General features: G+C 50.3%; 2 protein-coding genes across 8 annotated transcripts in view; one reads left to right on the plus strand and one right to left on the minus strand.

Moving 5' to 3' along the window:
• EMC1 (ER membrane protein complex subunit 1) overlaps positions 1–14,125 on the minus strand; it is a 29,617-nt gene extending 15,492 nt beyond the window's left edge. For 2 of the 7 annotated variants that reach the window (XM_021943280.2, XM_009200550.3), the window contains exons 1-14: positions 13,987–14,125; positions 11,948–12,072; positions 10,997–11,062; positions 10,664–10,757; positions 9,343–9,471; positions 8,028–8,154; positions 7,324–7,473; positions 6,845–7,012; positions 6,256–6,327; positions 5,820–5,882; positions 5,044–5,166; positions 4,166–4,262; positions 1,826–1,948; positions 871–879 (exon numbers count right to left, since the gene is read on the minus strand). In XM_021943280.2, coding sequence (XP_021798972.2) covers positions 871–879; positions 1,826–1,948; positions 4,166–4,262; positions 5,044–5,166; positions 5,820–5,882; positions 6,256–6,327; positions 6,845–7,012; positions 7,324–7,473; positions 8,028–8,154; positions 9,343–9,471; positions 10,664–10,757; positions 10,997–11,062; positions 11,948–12,072; positions 13,987–14,081 — 1,441 coding nt within the window. In that variant the 5' untranslated portion in view covers positions 14,082–14,125. The remainder of the gene's footprint in view (positions 1–870; positions 880–1,825; positions 1,949–4,165; positions 4,263–5,043; positions 5,167–5,819; positions 5,883–6,255; positions 6,328–6,844; positions 7,013–7,323; positions 7,474–8,027; positions 8,155–9,342; positions 9,472–10,663; positions 10,758–10,996; positions 11,063–11,947; positions 12,073–13,986) is intronic. The other 5 variants (XM_009200555.3, XM_009200571.3, XM_009200566.3 and 2 more) reach the window with 5 other exon arrangements.
• Positions 14,126–14,168: 43 nt separating this feature from the next.
• On the plus strand, positions 14,169–22,160 carry MRTO4 (MRT4 homolog, ribosome maturation factor). Its single transcript, XM_031650467.1, has 8 exons — positions 14,169–14,430; positions 17,290–17,348; positions 18,444–18,547; positions 19,570–19,651; positions 19,962–20,029; positions 20,332–20,483; positions 20,960–21,036; positions 21,163–22,160. The coding sequence occupies exons 1-8, from the start codon at positions 14,403–14,405 to the stop codon at positions 21,310–21,312; spliced, it is 720 nt and encodes a 239-aa protein (XP_031506327.1). The 5' UTR covers positions 14,169–14,402; the 3' UTR covers positions 21,313–22,160.
• The last annotated feature ends 21 nt before the right edge of the window (positions 22,161–22,181 follow it).

The following is a 22,181-nucleotide window of genomic DNA, read 5'->3' on the forward strand; positions in this document are numbered from 1 at the left end:
CTTCCAAAAACTACTTAACTGGCTCTTACAACTAAACCCAGCTGGAATCTTGGAACAGACTAGGAAGTCAGGAATCAGGCATGCAGGCGGCAGCCATGCTGTGAATGTCTCCACCACAGCCCCACATCCAAGATGCCAGAGGAAGGTTTCTGGGTGCCATGACAAAGCCAGAAGAGGTATGAGTGTGGGGGTGGAGGGTGCAGGTCAATGAATGTGTATCATGAGCAGGTACTTCCATCTCCCACTGCTTCATTCCTACTTTTTCAACTGTTTAACCTGCACCCAACAGACATATTTGCAACGAGTTCCCAGGACCATCATTCACTCTTTCCCTGATTCCATCAGTGAAGCCACTGCCCTCCAGATCTCCTCATTGGAGACCACAGATTTGGACACAGATGCAAGGAAGCAAGGTAAAGAGCATGGTCTCTGGAATCTGCCAGGCCCAAATTAAGATCCCAGCTTCACCACTCACTATAGGGCAACCTTGAGAAAGGTACTTCACCTTTTTGCCTCCAGTTCCTCATCTGTAAAGTGGCATGTAACCCACTGGATTGTTGGAAAATTACATCATACGATGTACATCAAGGATTTAGTGTGGTGCCTGGTACATGGTAAGCACTTACTAAAAAAGGAGCAGAACCTCTGCTTATCTTATTTTCCACCCACCTCTGCTCAAGGAAGAGAAGTGAGAAGCAACAGGACAAGTCACAAGCATGGCAGTCAACACACACACACACACACACACACACACACACCCCGCCACCAAGGATGTACCTCATTGGTCCAAGCTAGGAAGAAAAACAATTAACCAAAAGCTAGCCATGTGAGCAGGCAATGAGCAACAAGGCAGCAAGAAGCAGGTTTTACCTTGAATCGCTGGATCCAGGCAGCAGAAATAAACAGTAAAGTCAAATTAATCCTCAGCTTAAGAAAATGTGCATTGCCTAGCAGAGTGCCTGGTCCACAGCAGGCCCTCAATAGCTATCCGTTGGAGAGCTGGATGAATGGACAGAAGAGAGAGGGCGGGGGGCAGGACTGAATCAGAGCAGAGTGAATCAAGTTCATCCTGGCAGTTGGGACCATGGCCAGCTTTAGAGGGCACTGGGCTATTTCCGCAATACCCAGATCAACCCAATCATGTCTCCAGACAGATGTGGCTGCTGCTTTAGGGACAATGAGTATACAGTGCCTGGTAAATTTTTAGTACACAGGCAATGGTAGCTATTACTATACCAAGTTAAGACTTTATTCCCCACCAGGCGCAGTGGCTCACGCCTGTAATCCCAACACTTTGGGAGGCCAACACGGGCAGATCATGAGGTCAGGAGTTCAAGACCAGCCTGACCAACATGGTGAAACCCTGTCTCTACTAAAAATACAAAAATTAACCGGGCATGGTGGCGCACGCCTGTAAACCCAGCTACTTAGGAGGCTGTGGCAGGAGAACTGCTTAAACCCGGGAGACGGAGATGGCAGTGAGCCAAGACTGTGCCACTGCACTCCAGCCTGGGTGACAGAGCAAGACTCTGTCTCAAGAAAAGAAAAAAGGGAAAAAAAAGACTTTTTTCCCTCAGCTTTCTCTAGAGGGATTTTTCCCTAGCTTTCCCCAGAAGGATTCACAGTTCATTCTTTCACAGAAATGAACGGTTTCATAAACCGTATGGCCACAAATGCACTAGAACCTCATCACAGAGCTCGTTCAGAAAAGACTAGCAATCTGCCACGCCCAGGAAGCCGGAGATGCATGACACGGTGTCTCTTGTGGTCATTTCCAGACTGACCCCTCCAGCAACTCTGCAGCTCCAACCTCTTAGGTTCATACCTGCCTTTTTGCCAAATTCTCCTTCCAGCTCGGCCTGTGCCCCAGTCAGGGGGAGGTCCACCATCTCTAGGCACACCACTTCTGCCAGGGACTCCTCACGGCTCCACAGCACCACCTTCCCTGCTACAGGAAACATTTTTACAGAGCTAAGCCTGGAGCTGGGCACAGTGGCTCATGCCTATAATCCCAGCACTCTGGGAGGCCAAGGTGGGCAAATCTCTTGAGCCCAGGAATTTGAGATCAGCCTGGACAACAGGGCAAAACCTTATCTCAACAAAAAATAAATATCAGGGGCAGACGAGGTGGCTCACGCCTATAATCCCAGCACTTTGGGAGGCCGAGGGAGGCAAATCACAAGGTCAGGAGATGGAGACCATCCTGGCTAACATGGTGAAACCCCATCTCTACTAAAAATATAAAAAGTTAGCTGGGCGTGGTGGTGGGCACCTGTAGTCCCACCTACTCGGGAGGCTGAGGCAGGAGAATGGTGTGAACCCAGGAAGTGGAGCTTGCAGTGAGCCGAGATCACGCCACTGCACTCCAGCCTGGGCAACAGAGCGAGACTCCATCTCAATCAATCAATCAATCAATCAATCAATCAATAAATAGAAATATCAAAAAATTAGCCAGGCATGGTGGCAAGCGCTTGTAGTCACAGCTACTTGGGAGGCTGAGGTGGGAAGATCACTTGATCTCGGGAGATTGAGGCTGCAGTGAGGCCATGATTGCACCACCGCACTCCAGACTGGGCAACAGTGAGACCCTGTCTCAAAAAAAAAAAAAAACTAAGGCTGCCTCCCAGATGTTCTTTTTTTTTTTTTTTTTTTTTGAGACGGAGTCTCGCGCTGTGTCACCCAGGCTGGAGTGCAGTGGCGCGATCTCGGCTCACTGCAAGCTCCGCCTCCCAGGTTCACGCCATTCTCCTGCCTCAGCCTCCGAGTAGCTGGGACTACAGTCGCCCGCCACCACGCCCGGCTAGTTTTTTGTATTTTTAGTAGAGACGGGGTTTCACCATGTTAGCCAGGATGGTCTCGATCTCCTGACCTCGTGATCCACCCGCCTCGGCCTCCCAAAGTGCTGGGATTACAGGCTTGAGCCACCGCGCCCGGCCCCAGATGTTCTAAAGAGACTCTTCTTGCTGACTCAGGGATTACTACAAGCTCTTGCATAAAAGGAGAAATGGCAGAGCAAGGGGCTGGAATCAATAGGTCAAGGGAGGAAAGTTACGTATCCCACCAAGAAGGCCAAGTTATTCTTCAAAAGCAGGTGACAAAGGCCGGGTGTGGCGGCTCACACCTGTAATCCCAGCACTTTGGGAGGCCAAAGCGGGCAGATCACCTGAGGTTAGGAGCTCGAGATCAGCCTGGACCAACGTGGTGAAACCCTGTCTCTTACTAAAAATACAAAATTAGCCAGGTGTGGTGGCACACGCCTGTAATCCCAGTTACTCGGGAGACTGAGGCAGAAGAATCACTTGAACCAGGATGCAGAAGTTGCACAGAGCTGAGATTACACCATTCCACTCCAGTCTGGGCAACAAGAGCAAAACTGTCTCAAAAAAGAAAAAAAGAGCCAGGCACGGTGGCTCATGCCTATAATCCCAGCACTTCGGGAGGCGGAGGCAGGTGGATCACCTGAGGTCAGGAGTTTGAGACCAGCCTGACAAACATGGTGCAACCCCATCTCTACTAAAAATACAAAATTAGCCGGGCGTGGTGGTGCATGCCTGTAATCCCAGCTACTTGGGAGGCTCAGGCAGGAGAATCACTTAAACCTGGAAGCCAGAGGTTGCAGTGAGCTGAGATCACACCACTGTACTCGAGCCTGAGCCACAAGAGCAAAACTCCGTCTCAAAAAAAAAAAGCAGGTGACAGGCCAGGCACGGTGGCTCACACCTGTAATCCCAGCACTTTGGGAGGCTGAGGCAGGCGGATCACTTGAGGTCAGGAGTTCGAGACCAGCCTGGCCAACATGGCGAAAGCCTGTCTCTACTGAAAATACAAAAATTAGCTGGTCGTGGTGGCGCATGCCTGTAATCCCAGCTACTCGGGAGGCTGAGGCAGGAGAACTGCTTGAATCCGAAAGGTGGAGATTGCAGTGGGCCAAGATCATGCCACTGCACTCCAGCCTGGGCAAGAGAACAAGACTCTATCTCAAATTTTAAAAATTTAAAAAATTTGAAAAAAAAAAGCAGGTGACATTTGGCTGTGAACAAAATGCTCGGGGCACACTCCACTTGAATCTCTTCCAGAAACCTGCAGCCTCCCAAAAAACAGTCTGACTGGAACACATCGGAAGGCCTGGGGAAATAAAAAAATGGGTTGAATGAGGTCTACTTACCCAACTGCTGCAGGAAAAGTAGCAGATGATCCTCCGTCTGCACCAAAGCCCGGTAGCCCACTGAGTCATCCTTCTTCAAGAACACCTGGATATACAGCTATAAGCCATACAGTCAAGACCAGTGTAGTCGGTGAGGATCCAAATGCCTCTGAGAGCCCCAGACCCCAGGAGTCAAAGCATTAGGACTTAACAGAGGCCCAAGCCATGGCATTATTTGATATCTAAACAATGTAGCTATTATCTGGATGCCAGTAAGTGATACATATTCTTAGGCGCCAACACAATGATGCTGGGGTCTCCCAGATCTTTCTATGGAGGAACATGAGTACTGCACGGGTACTACACCATTCATCCATGTTCTAATCACACCCCACAAAGTGAGCAGGAGGCCGGGATTAGACTTTCTGCTTTAGAAACAAAGAAGCCACAGCCCAAGCAGCTGAGGAAAATAACCAAATGTACACAGAGGCAATACTGGGTAGTGATGAGTCCAGGCTGTGGGAGGTTAGACTTGAATCTGAACCCCAGCAACACCTCTTCCTGGCTCCGTGACTCTGGCCGTGGTACTCGATCCCAGCAGGCCACAGAATCATTTTAAAACCAGGTCAGGAACAATCGCTTCACAGGAGTGTTCAGAGGATTAAATTCATTAATGTGTAAGTTAAAAGCTTAGAACAGTGCCTGGTACACAATGACGAGCTGGCATAAATAATACCCGCCTTTACTGTGATTTCCAACAAGTCAGTGGCTCAGAGAGCATTAGAACACATGTTCAGAGAGCCTAATCCAAGCCCCATGGCTAAGACCTGGCCCTGAGGAAAGGAAGGCACGTGCTGAGAAGCCCACAGGACAGTCTGCAGAGAAAGGCTCTGCCTCACCCGCTCAGGCCGAGTGCCGCTCTGTTCCAGGCTAAATGTAATTGTGGTATCCAGCAGCCGCCGACCTGTCTCCACGAGATACAGGTTAATGGTGTAGGTCTGATTGAAGCAAGCCAGAGAGTCCTAGGGGTACAGACAGCACAGGTCAACTAGAGGCATCCCCCAAAAGCAAAGCCCACCAAAGGAAGTCCAAGGATTGGGGGCAAATACCCTAGAGAAGGAGCCAGGCCAGAAGGGGAAGTATATGCAAAGGAAAATAAAAGAGAAAAGCAAGCCAAATCCTAAGGCAGAAATAAGGTGCCTGAGTAAATAAATGAAATTACAACTACCATACTTGTCTTGGAAGCCAGTACAGAGTAGCAGACTTCTGAAAGAGAGATAGGGCTGAGCAAAGTAAGACTGAGCAAGACAGGAGGCAGGGAAACGCTTAGATGGAAGCCACAGCAGGAACCTATGCCTCCAGCCAGGGGCTGACGCCTCCGCTTCAGGGTAACTGCACAGATTACTACTCAACTGTGCCAGCCGGGATCCCCAAAAAAATGGGGACGCTGAGGCCCAGAGGAGAAAGTGGCTAGGAACAGACTCTAGGCATTCTACCTCCTAATAACCCGGTAAAATGAGATTAAGAGAAACATCATTTAATTTACAGTACTTAGGAAACCCCATTTGAAGCTGGGAACTCTAAGACCTGCTCCTAACCAAAGCTGTGCCCCCAACTCTCTTTGGTGGCCTCCTGCGTCTCTCGGTCTGGCATACTGCCCAATGCCACACCCTACCTTTGAACTAGACTTCTCCGGAAAGCTCCCCATTGACCCATCTTCAGAATTGCTAGGTTTCTGCTATGAGAAAGAGAAGGACAGGAGAAAATTCAGCCAAAGAGTCACTTCCCAGTCACTGAAATGAAGCTTTTGTTTTTGTCTTCTTAGCACTTGGGAGAAGGCAAAGCCCATTTCTCACCCCTGCCCACAAAGCCTATTCGACCCTTAATAGCCCCATATGAAAGTAAGGTCATCACATTAGGGTCTCGTTCCTGGGGAGAAATGGGGCGTACAGAAAGCTCTATAGGTGAGGCAAGACCTCACTTCTCAACAGCCTCCTGCCCCCTGGGTTCAAACTGACCAGGCCAATGTGCCCAGACTTCTGATTTTCAGGGTTCCTGGCACAGACCAGGAAGGAAAACCCCAAGTGCTGACTGTTGTTCTCAATACTCACCACTTCATTCCGACAGGCCATGACTGCAGCCACCGTCTTCTCCCCAGTGGTGGCAAAGCTCACTAGGGCAGTCTGGGGGAAAAGCAAGGCATCAGCTCCTAAGTGGGACCAGTACTAGCCAGCTGCCTTACAGAGGGTCACCTCTCCAGGGAAGGCCCTTGGCCTTAAGAGTTGAAAGTGCTCCCCACTTTGGAGCAGAATGGTCAGGCATTTAAGAGCAGAGCGAGGCCCCAGTTGCATCTACAGCTGAAAACAGAACTCTCCCCTACCTCCAACGCAGGCACACGTCAATCTTAAGTCCCATGCTGCTTGCTCTTACTATCTACGGGGAAGCTCTCATTTATGTCCCCATATTTCCTTTGGACTAAGGAAGGCACTGGTTTTGCTCTCAAGATCCTTTGTAATACTCAGGAGGAAATATACCATTTCTACTGCAAGGCTACCTACCCCCTCTCAAACCATTTAAGGGAAGGTGTCATCAGTCTTGGGCCTAAGAGCAAATGTTTCCAGATTCAAAAGCACTGCCTTGTAACATCCATGTCTTGGAGAGATGTCCTGAATCCTAGCAAACCGTGTTGCCTGCAGTTACCTGTGGGAAGTTTTTAAGCAAACTCAGGGTGCCGTAATGGTACTGCAGCAGAGCATAGTGGCTTGGGGACAAGTGCAGGAAGAACTGGGCCCGGGAAGCGTCCACTGGGTTGGGCTGGGTGGGCAGGACCCGGGGTTGGAATCCACTTCCAAATTCTAAGTCGAGAGACTGGAAGGCAAGGAGGAGGAGGATTACAAATGACAGCTGACGAGTCCCTGACCCATCCAAGGCTCATATCCTCTGCCCTACTTTACCAGGGGAAGTAACTGGGCCACGGCAGGTGGCTCCAAATGCTCCAGTTCAAATTCCCCAAAGGGGAAAGTGGCCGATTTCCCCTTATGCCAGTTCAGCCAGAGGCCTGAATGGCTTCCACTGCTCAGGAAGAGTCTGGGAGAAAGACCCTCTGGGTGAATCATGCCAAACTTTCTACTCCCCGCAGGAAATGCCTCAGGCCAGAAGCAGCAGTGGCAGCCTCTCACCTGCAGCGGGATCTGTCTCAGCTCCCATTCCGTCTCCAGAGCCAAAGTTTGGAGGGAACGTGAGCTCGGGTCAGGACACACCAGGACAGCCTCATCCACCACACCACAGGCTCCGGACAGGTGCTGCAGCCATGGAGTTGAAACCCTGACCTACAGAAAAGTCATCGTTAACAGGAAGCTCGTGAAAGATTTTTACATTTCCCTCTCAGCCCAACAGCAGTATTGCTGCCAGCATCCCACTGGGGGTCCTAAGTTCAAAGGTTCTTCCATAGGAATTCTTCCTGTCCCCTGAAACCCCACCCTCCAACCTCCTGAGAGCCTCCAAAGGTGGAAAAAATATCAGAATTTTCTGGTCACTGGAAAAATAAACCCAATAATTTTAAATACCTGACACTTCAGATCTGCACTTCTCTACCATATTTGTCATATGTGGTGTCCTACTGTGATTTCACAGCACTGTTAAGATACTTACAGGCAGGGACTAGATCTATGTAATTTTTTAGCCACCCCAGAAGATAACACATGCAAATATGAGTACTTTAAATAGAGGCCTAATGGGAAGGCAGCTGGCAAGTGACCACAATGAGGGAGCATAAGTAGCTTTTGCATCTGCCCAGCCACGTTCCCTGTTCCCCAGTACAAAGAAATCTATTGAGTCCCCCCCAACCCCACCTTATTCACAGGCTCCTGTCACCCTCCCGTACCTGCTGAACAATCTCTCCATCTTCTACATTAAACTTGACAATGTTCACATGGCTGAAAGGAACAACTCCGAGGGCCCACACCACCCCAGAGCCGTAAGAATACACCATCTGGTAGTGGATGCTGTCACTAAGAGAGGGAAGAAGAAACGGGAACGTTAGCTTTAAACCCAGGACAGGATTATTCTCAGGGGCTGCCAGGCCTCAGCCAGATGTCACAAACTAGTAATTCCCAAATAAGTTTTGCTTGGCTCATACAGTTTGGGGGCTTTTGTTGTTGTTCTTAATTTGAATTAGTTGTCAACATTTAGAAGAGATTATACTTCACAATCAGATTTCTAAATTTTCCTACAGTTAGAAGACGTGACAACGCTAAGCCTAAATACAAAGTGCCAATCAGGTGGGTAAGGCTGCCCCCTCCAGGCAGGCCAGGCGCTCTGCAGCTCCCATTCAGCCAGTGTTGCTCATGGATATTCCATAACCTGTCTCATAGCATTTTCTTTGTTGTGTTTTTTCAGACAGTGTCTCACTCTGTCATCCAGGCTGGAGTGCAGTGGTGCAATCACGGCTCACTGCAGCCTCTACCTCCCGAGGCTCAGGTGATCCTCCCACCTCAGCCTCCCAAGTAGCTGGGATCACAAGCATGCACCACCATGCTGGCTAATTTTTTGTATTTTTTGTAGAGATGGGGTTGCCCAGGCTGGTCTCGAACTCCCAAGCTCAAGTGATCCACCCAACTCAGGCTCCCAAAGTGCTGGGATTACAGGTGTGAGACACCGTGCCAGGCAAGAATTTGAAGTTTTGAGTCCTGCTCTAAACTTTGAAAATGGCCACAGGGTGTCTAAGTAGAGCCTTTTCTCTCGTTCCCTCCCTCCCTCCTGTTCCTTCCCAATTTCAATGCTTTCTACCAACAGGAGCTCGAGAAACCATTTCATACTCACTCAGCCTACCCTGGGCTCTTCTTGAGTTGTTCTAACTCTTAATATGAATAAAAGGCTCAGTCAGAACTGGTACTTGAACTAGAAGTCAGAAGGCACAAAGTACCATAACCACGAGCGAGTGAGTGGCTCCCATAGCATGGCTCGCCCTAGCGCCCCAGTTTGAGAGTGTTCTCCTCAGTGCAAAGGAAACTCCAGTCATACTCTGGAGTCTCACCCATACTCACAGCCTTCAGGATCTTGTGAGTGCAACACACTCCATGCAATACTAACAAGAGACAGGCCTGGGTTAAAGCAAATGCTTTGGGTCCCTCAAAGAGAAAGAGGAGCTCGTAGAGAGTAGGACGAGGCAGCTGTTGCCTGTACACAGGCGGCCTTACCTTTCTGGGAGATGTTCCACCCACTTGAGGTGCCCACTGGAGAGGTGATGGAGGGCAAGCGTCGTCTTCTTCAGGACTGCGATGTACCTCACAGACTCCTGCAGGCCAACCAGCCCAAGTGCCTGGAAACTGAGCACAAGTACAGGTTGAGAGCAGCCCACACCTGCAGAGCCTCAAGCTGGGAGAGACAGTCCAGAACAGTACTCACTGTTGCTTGGTGGGTAAGGAAACAGGCTTTGGGGTCAAACATAGCTGAATCCTAATCCTGGCTCTGCCTCTTGTTAGCCAACTTGAGATTCTGCACTCGCAACCATGTGGTCACACTGCTTGCTTCCCTGAAACCATCTACTTCTCCTAAGGGCTGTTCCCTCCTTCCCCGGGACTTCACAGCAGCTGGACCTACCCTCTGCCACATACCCATCAGACAGTGCTGTCATTACTGTGCTACCTGCCTGCCTCCCAATGGACAGCGGAATCCTCGATGACAGCAGCTGTCTCACAGTCCCGTGTGTTCCCATCACCTGGGGCTCACCAGTGTTTACCAAATGAATTACTATCAGAAGATATATAAGCTAATACAAATGACCCTATCATTTGAACAACTTTAGGGGCCAGGCGCAGTGGCTCACGCCTGTAATCCCAACACTTTGAGAGGCTGAGGTGGGAGGATCACAAGGCCAGGAGTTCGAGACCAGCCTGGCCAACATGGTGAAACCCTATCTCTACTAATAATACAAAAATTAGCCAGGCACGGTCCACATGCCTGTAATCCCAGCTACTGGAGAGGCTGAAGCATGAGAATTGCTTGAACGTGAGAGGCAACGGTTGCAGTGAGCCAAGATCGTACCACTGCACTCCAGCCTGGGCGACAGAGTGAAACTCTCTCTCAAAAAACTTAATAAATAAAAATAAATAACTTGAGCAAAGATGTAACAATAGGTCAAGTTATTCTTTTTTTTTTTTTTTTTTTTTTTAACTAAACATTGGAAGTTTTATATTATGTTCTTTTATCTGGAACATTGCAAAACTCACAAATCACAGTGAAATTAGGAACAGCATTCAAGCACAAGCGCAAACACTGCACCTGGAAACTCTGCATCTAACAGGTGCTCAATACGTGTTGGCTGAGCAAGCATATCCACAACGGGCACTCAATGGCAATACACGTTGGCCGAGCAAGCATATCCACAATGGGGACTCAATGGCTGGCTCTCCAGTGGTCCCTGGGAAAAAGCCACAAGCCCAGACTTGCTGTCTGTGCAGATCTGTGTTCCGGTAAATCCTTTCACTCAGTCAAGATAGAATCCAGTTTCTCCCCTACCTGCCACTGTCCAAGGTTATCTCCCAGTTCAGGCCCCCGATGTTAGTCTCCCAGGAACGCATGATTCGGCCTCCATTGGACACAGTGATTGCATCTGGAAAAGAAAAGATCATGGTGAAGTCACTTCCCAATTGTTCTGTCGCCTCCGAGGGTCCCACTGTGAGCAATGGCCTCACCTCTGATTTCTGGATGCAAATACATGTTAAACAGGTACCTGTCCTTCACTGTCAGGAGTCCCCCATCTCCTTTCCCCACCAGATCCTGTACAGATGACGGAGCCAAGGAATGGGACAGGGAGTCGGCCACACAATGGAGACACAGGACTCTGCTTACCCTGTCCGTGAAGCAGCATGGCATCCACAGCCCCTTCTGCCGTGCCCTTGTCAACATGGCGCCACACTGAGAGACATGAAAGTTAGACGTTACTGTGAACAGAAGGAGGCAACCCAGAAGACTAAGAGATAAATGAAGAGCTCTTCATTTGCACAGCAATGTCCAATTTTATTTCGAGGGAGTGAAGGAGTATAGCTAACTGGCAGTGATCCAGTACCATTCACGGGGTAATGAGGGTAGAAGGGGTTAAGAGGAGCCGCTACTGTCCAGGCCCCACTACCACCCCATCAAACATAAACAAACAACAATAAGATTAATAAAATCCATCCAAGTCACAAGAAAAATAGTGATCATAAATTCTATTTCCATTATTTTAGTGCCTAAAAACATCCAGCCAATGTAGGTAATTAAGTGAGGGTATGTGAGAGTTTACTGCAAAGTAGAATAATGTGTTTTCTGCAGCAGCATCTTTTTTTGAGACAAGGTCTCGCTCTACTGCGCAGGTTGGAGCGAACTGGCATGATCACAGCTCACTGTAGCCTCAACCTGCCGGGCTCAAGCAAGAATCCCACCTCAGTCTCCCAAGTAGCTGGGACTCTAGGCACACGCCACCATGCCTGACTAATTTTTTAAATTTTAGACATAGGACCTCACTGTGATGCCCAGGCTGGTCTCGAACTCCTGAGCTCAAGTGATCCTCCCGCCTGGGCTTGCAGCAATATCTTATTTAAGGGCACTCAGGATTCAGGCTAAGAGAATAAACTGCAAAGGTCAGTTATAGGAATATACAAACATTCAAAGATGGTAAGACTGAAAAAAGTATCAGAATCCACTAGGAGAGGCGTCTTTTGGCCAACATGTCCCTTATTCAGGAATCAGCCAAGCAGAGTTGGCAATGGTGAGCCTTCTATCCCTTAGGCAGCCAGTAGACACAGTTCCCAGTTCACTCACAGATCTCCCCAGTTCTGGAATTTAATGCTGCAATCACATTCTTCTCTGTGGCTACAACCAACTTCTTAGATCCAGGGGAAAATTCCAAGGAGGCAAACTTGAGCTTCCCAACATACTGCTGTCTCCTGAGGAAAAGAGTACAGGGGAATGTAAGGAGCTAAAATCGCCATTCCACAAAATGCTCCAGAAAAGAACAAATCACAGGGCTATCACCATCACACTCATTTTAGGACATATAAGAAGTGTTTGTGGCCGGGCACGGTGGCTCATGCCTGTAATCCCAGCACTTCAGGAGGCCGAGGCGGGCAGATCACAAGCTCAGGAAATCGAGACCATCCTGGCTAACATGGTGAAATCCCATCTCTACTAAAAATACAAAAAATTAGTTGGGCATGGTGGCAGACGCCTGTAGTCCTAGCTACTCAGGAGGCTGAGGCAGGAAAATGGCATGAACCCGGGAGGCGGAGCTTGCAGTGAGTCGAGATCACGCCACTGCACTCCAGCCTGGAGGACAGAGTGAGACTCCGCCTCAAAAAAAAAAAAAAAAAACCGGAGGTATTTATTAGCCAGGCTCTGTGGCTCACACCTGTAATCCCAACACTTTGAGAGGGTGAGGCGGGTGGATCACCTGAGGTCAGGAGTTCGAGGCCAGCCTGACCAACATGGAGAAACCCCGTCTCTATGAAAAATACAAAATTAGCTGGGCATGGTGGCTCATGCCTGTAACCCTAGCTACTCGGGAGGCTGAGGCAGGAGAATTGCTTGAACCCAGGAGGTGGAGGTTGCAGTGAGCCGAGATCGCGCCACTGCACGCCAGCCTGGGCAACAAGAGGGAAACTCCATCTTAAAAAAAAAAAAAAAAGAAAAGAAAAGAAAGAAAGAAAAGTCTTAAACAGAGTCTTTCCCCCCTCATCAGCCTAGCCTGGCCCTGGGCTCAGAGCAGAGTTGCCCAAAACACGAAGCAGTTAGGAAATGCCATTCATTCATTCATTCATGAAAAGAAAATTGCATATACCTAGTATTCTGCAACATTAGATACACACATCACCTGCTATATATGTGTAATATACACATATAACATTGTGAACAGTTGTGCACATCATTAAAAATGTAACTTATGTTGTATTTGTCACACTGTCTGGCATAACAGGTACTCAACATATATGTGAATCAACTTTTACCAAGACAGAAAATACTTCAGAGGAGGAGAAATCTGAGCTGGGCCCTGAAGAATAAAGTGTAAAGAGCAATAATAACAGGTAACATTTAATGACTGCATTCAATGAGCCAGGCATTGTTCTAAGTAATTTAATTGGACTGTCTCATTCATTCTCACAAGTACTGTAATAGATAACAGACTTAGTAAACCCATTCCATAGATAAAGAAACAAAGGCACAGAGTGGTTAAGCCACTTTCCCCAAGATCACACAACTCTTAATTGGTAAAATTTAAACAAAAGCAAGCTACTTCAGGGCCTTAAGGAAGGCGCGAGTGGGTGAATGAAGGAATGAATGGCATATTCTAGCTGCTTAGAGTTTTGGGCAATCCTGCTCTGAGCCCAGGGCCAGACTAGGTTGATGAGGGGGGAAAAGGGTTCAGTTTAGGATTTTTAAGACGAAAGCTCCTGTTCAAATGCCTACAAGACACCAATTCGAGTAGGAATTCAAGTTCACTGACGGCGTGGCGACCTCTGACACCTGGTAGACCAGAAACCTGACAGTCAAAGAAATGGAACCTGACGAGGGAGAACGGGATCAGTGACCTCTGACCAGCACCCCAAGCATGCCTGGATGGCAGGGCCGGCTTACACACAAGGATCAGCTTAGAAGGACCCCTAACACTTGGTTTAAAGCTCTGCTTCGAACGACTTTAAATCCTTAATTTTTGAACAAGGCGCCCCACGTTTTCATTTTGTACTGGGTCCTGCAAATTATGCGGCCAATCCTGTTACATGACAACCCCCTTCCCTTTAGCAGGCAAGAGACAGGTACCGTGGAAACAGCCACTTATCTCTCGAATATGTTCTACACGTACGCACCAATCAAACTTGCCCACTTGGTCTTCGTAGACCGCGGCCACAGGAATCAGCAGCGCAGCCCAAAGCCAGAAACGAGAAGCCCACTCAGCCGCCATGATGCGAGCGCAGGCACCGCCCACCGCCGTCCCGGCATGCACCGGGCCGCGGGCTCCGCCTCCGCGGGACCACAGAGTTGGGACCGTGCGCGAGGCCCTCGGTCGGACGCTCGAGATTCGGGGATTTCCTCGGCACGCGGGAAGTCGCCTTACAGGCGCGGGAGAAAGCGCGAGTGGTGGCTCGGCAGGAAAAGGCAGGCTGCAGTGCACACTGGGTCAGGCACACGCGAGGGGCAGCCCCCGAGAGCCGTCCCAGAGGCCCCCGCGCCGCCGGGGTCCTAACGGGGTGCACCGTCTTCTGCCGCACGTGGATTCAGCGCTATGCCCAAATCCAAGCGCGACAAGAAAGGTGGGTGAAGGGGGCGTTGGGCCCCTGGGGGGCCTCCGTGGGTTGGCTGCCCAGCCTGCGGTGAGAGCTTCGGGGCGTCGGGGGCGCAAAATGGAACGCCAGGACATCCTCGAGGTGTTCCGCTGCCTCGCTGCTAGCTGGAATGGGGGCTTCGAGGCTGTAAAACCGCCAGAGGGGGCTGACGCCTGGTCGGGTCCAGGGAGCGGAGACTCTTGCCTAGTTTCAAGTGCTCTTACAAGGCCTACTGGGCCGGGAGGCAGCTCCTGAACACCGCCCCCGGCTGTGCCTGGTGCCGTTTCGGCCCACTTTTCCCAACCTCGGCCCTTTCTCATCTTCCTGCGCTCCCGCCACCCTGGCTGCCTTTCCCCGTTCCCTTCTTTCAGCACAGGCTTGTTCCCGTGTCTGGCGTTGTGTGTCTGCGGTTGTTTCTGTCTGGCATGCTTACCTCTTCGTATGGCTTGCTCCTTCTTAGTTGTCAGTTAATAGGACTTCTCTGAGTCAGGGTCTCGCTCTGTTGCCCAGGCTGGAGTGCAGTGGCGCCACAGGCCGGGTGCGGTAGCTCACGCCTGTAATCCCAGCACTTTGGGAGGCCAAGGTGGGTGGATCATCTGAGTTCTGGAGTTCTAGACCAGCCTGGCCAATATGGTGAAACCCCTTCTCTACTAAAAATGCTAAAAATTAGATGGGCGTGGTGGCGGGTGCCTGTAATGCCAGCTACTTGGGAGACTGAGGTGGGAGAATCGCTTGAACCCGGGAGGCAGAGGTTGCTATGAGCCGAGCTCGCGCCACTGCACTCCATCCTGGGCGCGACAGAGCGAGACTCCGTCTCAAAAATAAGTCACTGCAGCCTTGACCTCCTTGGCTTAAGCGATCCTCCCACCTCAGCCTCCCGAGTAGCTGAGACTACAGGCGCACGCCACTACACCCAGCTAGGTTTTGTTGTTGTTGTTGTTGTTGCTGTTGTTGTTTTATAGAGACGACTTTCAGGGTGTTGCCAAAGCGGTCTGGAACTACGCCCGACTTGAGCGTAGTGGCTCACTTAAGAGACCATTTTTGACCACCTTTGCTGTGGTGGCATCTCTTTTAACCCGACTCCCTGGCATACTCAAAAATATTCAGGGGTCTGGCACTTTCTAGGCGTTGGAGGATACAGCAGTTACAAAGAAGGCCTGTTTCTTATCGAGCCTAACGTTTCAGGGGAAACACATTCCACAAAATGCTAAAAATCAGATTGAGTAAAAGTGGGGTGAAGAGACGGCGATATTTTGTATAATGTGGTCAGGAAAGGTCTCACTGATGAGGCGACGAACAGAAAATTAAAGGAAGCGAGCGACCTGTGGAATTGTGCACCTGTGGAATTATCTGGAAGAATGCTGTTGCAAGTAGAGGGAACGTAAACTGAAAAGGCTCTGAAGTGGGAGCAGGTTTGACATGTTTGGGACAAGAAGCCAGTGGGGCTGGAGCAGAAGGAGCCAAATACAGTTGGGGGAGGGGTTAGGCAGAGAGGGCAGGGCTTCCTCGGCTTTAGTAAGGCATTGGCTTTCCTGCCCAGGTGAAGTGGGTAGCAGAGGACCCATGTGATTTACCTTTGCTTATAAAGGGTCACTCTGGTTGCCTTGATGAGAATAGTTGGGGAAGACAGGGCAGAGGGCAGGGATGGAAGCAGTGAGACCAGCATTAATCCAAGAGAGGGTGATGCTGACTTGAGCCAAAGGTGTAACAGTGGAAATGATGGGAAGTGGCCCGCTATATTTCGTTTGCCCCCCTCTACTCCACTTACCATTGACTGATGTCAGTGTCTTTGTCTGTGTGGTACCTTGTTAAGAGGGGCTGAGTGCCGGGCAGGTTAAAGAAGAGAGGCCCGGGTCCCTTTATGAAGGCGCCCGGGGCTTTGCAGTTGGAGTTCTGTTAAGTGTTTGTGGAACGATTTGATTCTGTGGAGGGGGCCCAGGTCAGGTCTGGCAAATGCAAACTCTCTGGGTAGAGGGCAAATTGGGCCCCAGCCATTTTTACAGTAGAGGTACATATTCCTCCCCAGAGAGGTGTTGCTGCATCTATGGGTCCAAATTGCAAAACTGGAGTGCAGATACATAACAGGAGATTCAGTCCCCAGTCTCATGGTTGCACAGCATGGGCCAGCTAGAGTGGCCTCTGCATCATGGTCAAGAGCAGCAAGGGGCCGGGTGTGGTGGCTCACACCTATGATTCCAACACTTTCGGAGGCCGAGGTAGGCAGATCTCTTGAGCCCAGGAGTTCAAGACCAACCTGGGCAACATGGCAAAACCCATCTCTGCAAAAATACAAAACTCACCTGGGCATGGTGGTGCATTTCTATGGTCCCAGCCAAAATTAGCAGGCCATGGTGGGGTGTGCCTGTCATCCTGTGGGAGGATTGCCTGAGCCCAGGAGCTCAAGGTTGCAGTGAGCCAAGATCGTGCCACTGCATGCCAGCCTGGGTGACAGAGTGAGATCCCATCTCAAAAAAGAAATAAAAAACAGGGGCCTGCCTCAGCCAGCGGGTGAGGTCTGCCACCGAGAGCACTCCCAGCAGCAGGAACAATCTCCCCCACACCACAATCAAGTTTTCTGGGTCAGCCTTAGGGGCTAAGAAAGGCCTAGTTTGTCTAAATAGCAGGAGTTATATCTAGAGATCTTCAGGGCCAGGATGCTAATGAGGAGGCATTCCATGGGCCCTGGGAATGGCTTTGTGTGCCAGAAATGATGGCCACAAAGGCCTTGCTTCTTTTTTTCAGAATGGCTGCATCCGACTGAGCTCTCTGCCAAAGGGGAGAAAAAAATAAGTCTCCAATGCATCTAGATTGGTCTCTCATCATCTCTCTCCTTTTTGTTTTTATTAGTCTCCTTAACCAAAACTGCCAAGAAAGGCTTGGAACTGAAACAAAACCTGATAGAAGAGGTAAGAGGTGGTTCTTTTTCTAGAGCTTGCAATTGTTTGTTTTATCAAGGTAGGTATAGGACTGTTGGCCAGGGGAGCATACTATTGGAAAAAAAAAAATCTCCAAGCTGCTAATCCAGCCCTTTTTCCTCCAGCAGCAGCACCAGCAAAAACTTCCATAGTGATGATTTCCAGCTTTGACTAGCTTGTACTCTGTGCCCTGTCCTGCACTAAGTGTTTCTTATGTGTCCTTCCACTCCATCCTCATAACATCGCTGAGATGTGGGTACTAGGTGATGATGTTGCTGTTTTGCGTTTGGGGTCACTGAAGCTTACAGAGGTTTGTTAGCCTGCCCAATGACAAAAAACAGGAGGAGGCCAGGAACGGTGGGCCACGCCTGTAATCCCAGCGTGGGATTCCAGTAATCTGGGAGCCCAAGTGGTCAGATAGCTTGAGTCTGAGAGTTCAAGAGCAGCCTGGACAACATGACAAAACCTCATCTCTACAAAAAGAATAAAAAAAGCTAGCTGGACATGGCGGTATGCAGCCTGGGCAACAGAGTGAGACCCTGTCTTTAAAAAAAAAAAGGCTGGGAGATTTACCAGGTGTAGGTGACTGCACCAACCCACCATCTGTACAGCTTCTGACTTGCCAACCTGGGCTGCAGGCTGGATGAAACAGTCTCCTTCTGCACAATGACTCCACTCCTGGAGGCTGCCTCCTGGTGGCTTTGGCCAGCACCATGTGCAGAGCAGTGCCTATCAGCTGCCTCCCCTTATAACAGTGAGGCTCCATGTGTTTCCACGCAGCAGGACCCTTCATAGTGTGGGTGAATGTTTCTAGGTTAACCATTGATGGTCAGTTCCACTGTTGGTCATAGATAAGTGAGAAACCTGGAAAAGGCCGTGGGGTGTAGATCCATGGCTCAGCCCCGCCTGTAGTTAGGGATCCTAATTTCAGTAATAGAGGTAGGAGACAACCCAATTAGAGGCCTCCAGTTCTTCCAGTTTCCATAGTTGTCAGAGGCCCAGAGCAGATTCCTTCTCATCTGAGGCCAGAGTAGTGCCCATTGTATGCTGCTGCTTGAACTCAGAGCCTGGTGAATTGTCCCACAGCTTCGGAAATGTGTGGATACCTACAAGTACCTTTTCATCTTCTCTGTGGCCAACATGAGGAACAGCAAGCTGAAGGACATCCGGAACGCCTGGAAGCACAGCCGGTGAGTGGGCAGGGGGAAGAAGGCCCTTCTGAGTGGGGACCCAGCCAGGCTGCTCTCAGTCAAAGTATAGGAGCAATATCTGACCCTTTAGGTGCCTGGGTCATGCCACTGACACCTTAATAACGACAAAGTGCTACCTGCCACTGAAGAGTACTTCCTTTTCACTGTTACAGCTGGTCTTGGGCCGGGTGCGGTGGCTCATGCCTATAATCCTAGCACTTCGGGAGGCTGAGGCAGGCAGGTCACCTGAGGTAGGAGTTTGAGACCAGCCTGGCCAACATGGCAAAACCCCTTCTCTACTGAAAATACAAAAATTAGCCAGGCATAGTGGCGGGCACCTATAATATAATCCCAGCTACTCGGGAGGATGAGGCAGAAGAATTGCTTGAACCCATGAGGTTCAAGTGAGCTGAGATCGCACCATTGCACTCCAGCCTGGGTGACAGAGTGAAACTCTATCTCAAAAAGAAAAAAAGCAGATTTTGCACTGAGTTCCTGGGGACAGGACTTGGCAGTTGAGGAGATGTTTGAGAGGTGGTCCTTTCTGGAGAAGCAGCTCTTTAACCCTGGACTTTGAGCCATTTAGGAGCATCACACCAGTTTTAGAATATCAGCATGGGCACTGGGACACAGACAGTGACCTGGGAGCAGGATACAGGAGCCACATGGGCAGTTTCTGTCCTGGAGCAGGTGGCTCTGGTGTTGGTCTCCTGCCGCCCCAGCTCTGGTTCAGGCTGTTAACGTGCCTCCTGCATACATCCAGACGGAGAACCCATACATGAGTACATGATGCTCGTGATGGGCTGGGAGACAAAGTGTTGCCATGTCAGGGGTCTGTGGGTGGGAACATAATGAAAAGGACCCCGAAGTGGGACAGTGTGGCCAGGCAGCATGGAGGAGTGAGTGCCACTGGCTCAGCCTGGGCCTGAGCTCACTGGGGACCAGAGCTGCTTTGCATGTTGCTGAGGGGCAGGGAGGGCAGGGCACTTCCTTCACAGAACGCTCTTTCTCTTGCTTGGTAGGATGTTCTTTGGCAAAAACAAGGTGATGATGGTGGCCTTGGGTCGGAGCCCATCTGATGAGTACAAAGACAACCTGCACCAGGTAAGTCTCTGGTTTTCACGGGGTGGGGCTGAGGCAGAGCCGCCTTCTCTCCCACTACTCCCACGTGATAGCCTCCCCCAGCCGTCGGCTGGCCCATGGCTCAGGGAGAGCAGGGCCTGGCTTAAAGCTCTGGGTTCTTCCTTCACCTCCGGACCCAGGGAATAACACCCTTCCTGCCTCCCACTCCTTCCTGCTGTGACCACCAGAAACATCTTTAAACGTTGCCAAATGTCCCCTTGTGAGCAAAAATGTGCCTAGTAGAGAACCACTGCTCTAATGTGACCAAGCTGGCCTCACTCTTGATTTGTAGGTCAGCAAAAGGTTGAGGGGTGAAGTGGGTCTCCTGTTCACCAACCGCACAAAGGAGGAGGTGAATGAGTAAGTACTGCTGAGGAACGGAGAGAAAGAGGCGGGTGAGGGGGATTTCAGGCAGGGAATGATGCAGGGACTTCATTCCATATGCGGCATCAAGTCGGAACTGCTACTGGAAGCCTGTCACTGAGCTAGTGACCTGGGACCACAGCCCTCTCTGCCCTCTCCAGCATGGTGTGGTGGGCTGGCTGCTGGCCAGCAGCCAAGGTCTGTAAAGGCCCAGGGCCACGGGACACTTGGGGGAGCCTGACTCATGGGCTGGTGGTGTGGCCAGGAGCATCCCCTCCTACCGCTTCTCTTTCCCTTAGGTGGTTCACAAAATACACAGAAATGGACTACGCCCGCGCTGGTAACAAAGCAGCATTCACTGTGAGCCTGGACCCGGGGCCCCTGGAGCAGTTCCCCCACTCCATGGAGCCACAACTCAGGCAGCTGGGCCTGCCCACCACCCTCAAGAGAGGTATGGGCAGCCCTGGAGCCAAGAGCTCACAGCCTAGAGTCCAAGAGCACAAGCCTGCAAGCTCATCCCTTTCTGGCTGAGCAAGTTATTTCTACAAGCCTCCATTTTCTCATGTGAAAATGGGGCTAAGAGTGCACGCCTCACAGTTGGGGTGAAAGCAGACAGTAACTTATAGTCTTGCAGCTGTTGAGGGACAGGGGACATCAAAAAAAAAAAAGTCAAAAAATTAGACAGCCATGGTGGTGTGTGCCTGTGGTCCTAGCTACATGGGAGGCTGAGGCAAGAGGATCACTTGAACCCAGGAGGTCAAGGCTGTGGCGAATCAAAGGGACCTCAGGGAGACAGCCACTGCCCAGTGTGTGATGGAGCTGTGGGGAGGGCAGGTAGCTGAATGGATTCCTCCTAACGTGGCAGGGACAGAGAGGGCTCTGCAGGCCTCTGGGCCAGAGGTAACTGAGAGCCACCCTCTTCTGCAGGTGTGGTGACTCTGCTATCCGACTTTGAGGTGTGCAAGGAGGGCGACGTGCTGACCCCAGAGCAGGCTCGCGTCCTGGTGAGTCTGGCGCCTTGAGGGCTATTGCAGGAGGGGCCGCTGGCTTGCTTCTGCCTGCTGAAAACGACCCCTGCACTTTGAATACCTTCATTCCTCCTGGTTCTTTGTTCCCTTTGTCTCTTGCAGAAGCTTTTTGGGTATGAGATGGCTGAATTCAAGGTGACCATCAAATACATGTGGGATTCCCAGTCGGGAAGGTTCCAGCAGATGGGAGACGACTTGCCAGAGAGCGCATCCGAGTCCGCAGAAGAGACAGACTCAGAAGACGATGACTGAAAGGGACTCAGGACTGAAGGCCTCCTGGAACCTTCTGGGTCTCACTGGACCATGCAGGACTGCTGCCGCCCTCTGAAGAGAGCAGCTCTTTATTTGTCTGTAGACAGGGAATGTGATGGGCACTGACCTCCTGTAAAGAATAAAACTCTGGGCCCGGTGCAGTGGCTCACATCAGTAATCCCAGCACTTTCGGAGGCCGAGGTGGGCAGACCATAAGGTCAAGAGATTAAGACCATCCTGACTAACACGGTGAAACCCCGTCTCTACTACTGTTGCCCAGACTGGTCTGGAACTCCTGTCTTCAATCAGTCCTCTTGCCTTGGCCTCTCAAAGTGTGGAGAATAAAGGTGTGAGCTGCTCTTTTTTTTTTTTTTTTTTTTAATGGCCGAATAATAGTCTATTGTATGAATATACCACATTTTCTTTATCCATTCATTCACTGATGGACATTTAGGTTGTTTTTAATTATCAGCTATTATGAGTAATGATACTGTGAAAACTCATGCCCAAGTTTTTTGTGGGGAGATATGTTTTCACTTCTCTTGGCTATATACCCACAAGTGGAACTGCTGAATCCTGTGGTAATTTTATGTTTAATCCTTTGAGAAATTGCCAAACTATTTTCCAAAGTGGTTGTACCATTGTACATTCCCTCCATCAGTGTGTGAATTTTCTCCCCCGTCTGTCTCTTGCTCACTCTCTTGCCATGTGACATGCTGGCTCCGCTTCCCCTTCTGCCATGATTGTAAGCTTCCTGAGGCCCTCCCCAGGAGCAGATGCCGGCACCACACCTTCTTGTACAGACTGCAGAACCGTGAGCCAAAGAAACCTCTTTTCTTTGTAAATGACCCAGTCTCAGGTATTCTTTT

The sequence above is a fragment of the Papio anubis genome, chromosome 1 (genome assembly GCF_008728515.1).
Source record: "Papio anubis isolate 15944 chromosome 1, Panubis1.0, whole genome shotgun sequence".
Classification (NCBI taxonomy): domain Eukaryota; kingdom Metazoa; phylum Chordata; class Mammalia; order Primates; family Cercopithecidae; genus Papio; species Papio anubis.

What these genes read in the sequence shown, in the direction of transcription:
- MRTO4 (XM_031650467.1), top strand. Translation starts at nt 14,403, where the DNA reads ATGCCCAAATCCAAGCGCGACAAGAAAG. An exon ending in ATCCAAGCGCGACAAGAAAG is followed by an intron (nt 14,431 to 17,289) that starts GTGGGTGAAGGG and finishes TGTTTTTATTAG; the next exon opens with TCTCCTTAACCAAAACTGCC. An exon ending in GCCCACCACCCTCAAGAGAG is followed by an intron (nt 20,484 to 20,959) that starts GTATGGGCAGCC and finishes CCTCTTCTGCAG; the next exon opens with GTGTGGTGACTCTGCTATCC.